Source organism: Nanorana parkeri, unplaced genomic scaffold (assembly GCF_000935625.1).
Source record: "Nanorana parkeri isolate BGI_ZX_2015 unplaced genomic scaffold, ASM93562v1 scaffold2009, whole genome shotgun sequence".
In the NCBI taxonomy this organism is placed as follows: domain Eukaryota; kingdom Metazoa; phylum Chordata; class Amphibia; order Anura; family Dicroglossidae; genus Nanorana; species Nanorana parkeri.
In genome coordinates this window covers 202,031-205,297 of record NW_017308277.1, presented here as the reverse complement: position 1 = coordinate 205,297, position 3,267 = coordinate 202,031, and the positions used below count along the sequence as shown (strand labels likewise).

Sequence of the window (3,267 nt, the reverse complement as noted above, 5' to 3'; positions counted from 1 at the left end):
AATAAGCACACAATTAGCAATCAGCGCAATCCAAGAGAAAGAGCAAATCTCTTTCTGTGATCAGTATTTGTGGCCCTATGGGTCTTGCAATCATAGATAACCATCCAAAGTGTTTTTCTGTAACCTAACTTGAACTTTGCAAGCGGCAATATAATGACTTAAACCCCTATTTTTTTTTTTTGTGATGACCAGCCAGCAACAAACCACCATCTTTTGCTAAAGTCTTTTATTTTGTTTAAATTCTCACTTCAATTTTAATTCTTGAAGAACATAAGCTTGGACAACATATATCGCACTCATTATAAGAAGCAAAGGGTTATATCAAAAAATTATTAGTAGAGAATTACAGGAATCCTGGTTTGGAACCAGAAAAAAATACAAAACAGATATAGATACATAGACACAGGACGAGTTTTTTGTGGGTTTTTTTTTATAATTATTTGGAACTGTTATTTTTTCCCCCTAATTCTTATGTCTTGCTTTCTTTATGCGCATACAATGTTTTCAATTAAAAAAAAAAAAAAAAGAAATGAAAGTAAAGACTAGTATATTACAAAATCAACAACAAATGTTCATGGTGCTTATGTGCATGTGTAGCTACACACAGGATTTATCACAAGTCTGCTTTTTGTCGCCTGTACAGAATAAATCCATCTCAGTCCACAGCGCATCCATTAGGGTTCTTGTCTGCATATTTTAATCATAGATCCCCTTGGTCCTTTTTTTTGTGTGTGTTTGTTTTCATTTCCCCAAACACACGGAGTTCATTATTGTTGACATCCTAAGGAGTTTTGTATGTATTCTGTCTGCGTCCACACCATGGTTGTTCGTACAGAGTCGTACAGAGTTCTGTCGCAGTGATTGTCTTTCTGGCTGTTCTCTAGGAACACTGGATTGACATATAAGGCCAGTTGAAGCTACTTCCAGATAATAACATATCTCTGATGAGGGTCTCTATAGGGGTTTTACCTACCAAGCGGACGAAGAAGAGCTGTTCAATGACTGAGGAAGATACAGTACGCAGGGAAGGCAGCCTCAGAAGAAGTTTGCCGAACCTGCTCGGTTGGTTGGGGTACTGGCTCCTGACATACTCCTCCAGGGCGCATTGGGACTTTTCCTGTAGACTCTCAATGTGAGCAGCATCTGAAAGGCCACAGGCGTCTGTATAGGAGCCCACCATGGAGGAGGAGAGACAGACAGACAGGGTACACAGTTAGTATGGCACAAGGAATTTGCAGTCACATCACTAAAATCACATGAAATCAACTTTAAGGGCTTAAGTACTAAAACAAAAAGTAATGTTCACACTGGCCAGTCCAATCTGTGTTTAGTTTAAACACTGATAACAATAATAATAAACATTCAATTAAAATAATAATAAAAACAACACTAATAATAATAATAATACCTGGACTTGGCTGTATGTAAAATTGCTCTTTTAGTAAATCAGATATAAATGTTGGCAGGAAACAGCTGGATCTTGGCTTAAGTGTTTTTTTTTTAAATATATATACAATATACAATAAATGATACACCAGTGTATGCCAGTTCTCCAAGTTCACAGTCAAAGCATTGACTATAATAAATAAAGAATCGGAATAATGCAGTGTGATGTACTCCCCAGACACAGAAGCACTCAGTCATTCAGACACTCATAAACCAGCGACCAGTCCTATTCATTAGTCCTACCCCCTCCCCAATAGTGCTAGTCCTATACAGCCAGTTATGTAGCCTAAAGATAGCACTTTAGGTTTTGTTTTGCTCTGTTATATTGTTGTAGGGGACACTTAGTTTGGGTAGATGTAGGCACAGGCTCAAGGCGCCAACTGCACCCCTTCATCCAATTTGCCAGCATGTATTTCATGCTGAATTTGAAAATGCTGAAATGTTTATGGCTATATACTACACCACGTGATCCCCTTAAATCAATCAACCCTCGCTGCAGGTTTCACAGCTACATGGAGGCATAAAATCCACGCTGCTGGAATAAGACTGTTTTGTGGAATCAAGTGCTTGGATGAGGAACCCTACATCTGACACCTTCTAGTAAAACCATATAATAAAAAAGGGGTATAATAAAGTAAATGATGCCACTTAACTGTGGCCCCATACTCTATACTGTTTACCCAGACAGTTCTACACATGCTGAACACAGGACCATGTCCTCTCACTTCCACACACAATCTATAGATGACCTCTGGAAATGAGGATTATAACATCACCTATAAAACTTCACCTATTATTACCAAGGCTTGCCAGAAGCACAAGGCTTGCTGCAAGAGGGCAGGGTGTTTTGTCTCCCTCAGAAAGTCGATATTTAAAATAAATTTAAATAAATCGAGTCAGGAAACTGTGACAAATTGGTTTCAAGGAGTGTGAACTGGAAAAAAAGTTAGGTCTGATATAAGCTTCATATAATTCTTTCTTTAAAAAAAGCGAATAACACTCGACACATTCCAATAACAGGCAAAGTAAATAAATACAACTCATCATAAAAACTTCACAGTCGATAAAGGTTAGCCTGGTGTTATCTTTACAAAAAAAAAAGAAAAGGAGAACAAGGAATATACAAAAAATGATGAAAAGATGATCTCGGTTGGATATTGCTAAAGCATGGGATGAAAAGATTTGATGTAATTAAATTTATTTTGGCAGATCACTCTCTAAATAATTATTTTTTAGCCCAAGGCTAGAAATGCAAATAAAACAAATGACGATTGTGAAGCTCTAATCAGTCTTCAGATGTATGTAATGATCCAGACGTGTTTTGTAGTGTTGATGTAATGTATGCATGTATATTTTATTGGTTACTAGGAAGGAGAGATTGTTAAGGTCTGAGTGTTGTGCAAAGCGCACATCCCTGAACACTGCTCTATGAGAGATGCGGCCAGTCCTTACACTGAACAGCTAGATCCCTCTCTGCATGGCTCAGGGGCTGCTTATATAGCCAACAGCCTTACATATTACCTATAACATAACATATGCAATGTAATCTGTATAGTAATTTAGATCTCAGTGCTTATTAAGGATATAGGGCATGCTAACCTGATCTGGGTCCCTACATTAGCATTATAATACACCATATTTGCCTATGCGTGGTTGGAAATTAAATCATGACGATGCAGGTCTCTGTATATGTTTTGCATGTAGTTCCCAGAAACTTTACACTCAGCTGAAACAGTTATGTCAATAAGCTGAATAAACTGAACTGTGCTATCAGGTAGACAGCATGGGGGGGGGGGGGGGGGGATCACAGCCCACACCCCA

At 38.1% G+C, this 3,267-nt stretch overlaps 1 protein-coding gene across 6 annotated transcripts in view; it reads right to left on the bottom strand.

The window, feature by feature from the left end:
• Window positions 1–211: 211 nt before the first annotated feature.
• The window catches only part of NR2F1 (nuclear receptor subfamily 2 group F member 1), a 9,433-nt gene continuing 6,377 nt past the window's right edge, over window positions 212–3,267 (bottom strand). For all 6 annotated transcript variants that reach the window (XM_018572371.1, XM_018572372.1, XM_018572373.1 and 3 more), the window contains one exon: window positions 212–1,161. In XM_018572371.1, the coding sequence (XP_018427873.1) occupies window positions 881–1,161 (281 nt within the window). In that variant the 3' untranslated portion in view covers window positions 212–880. The remainder of the gene's footprint in view (window positions 1,162–3,267) is intronic.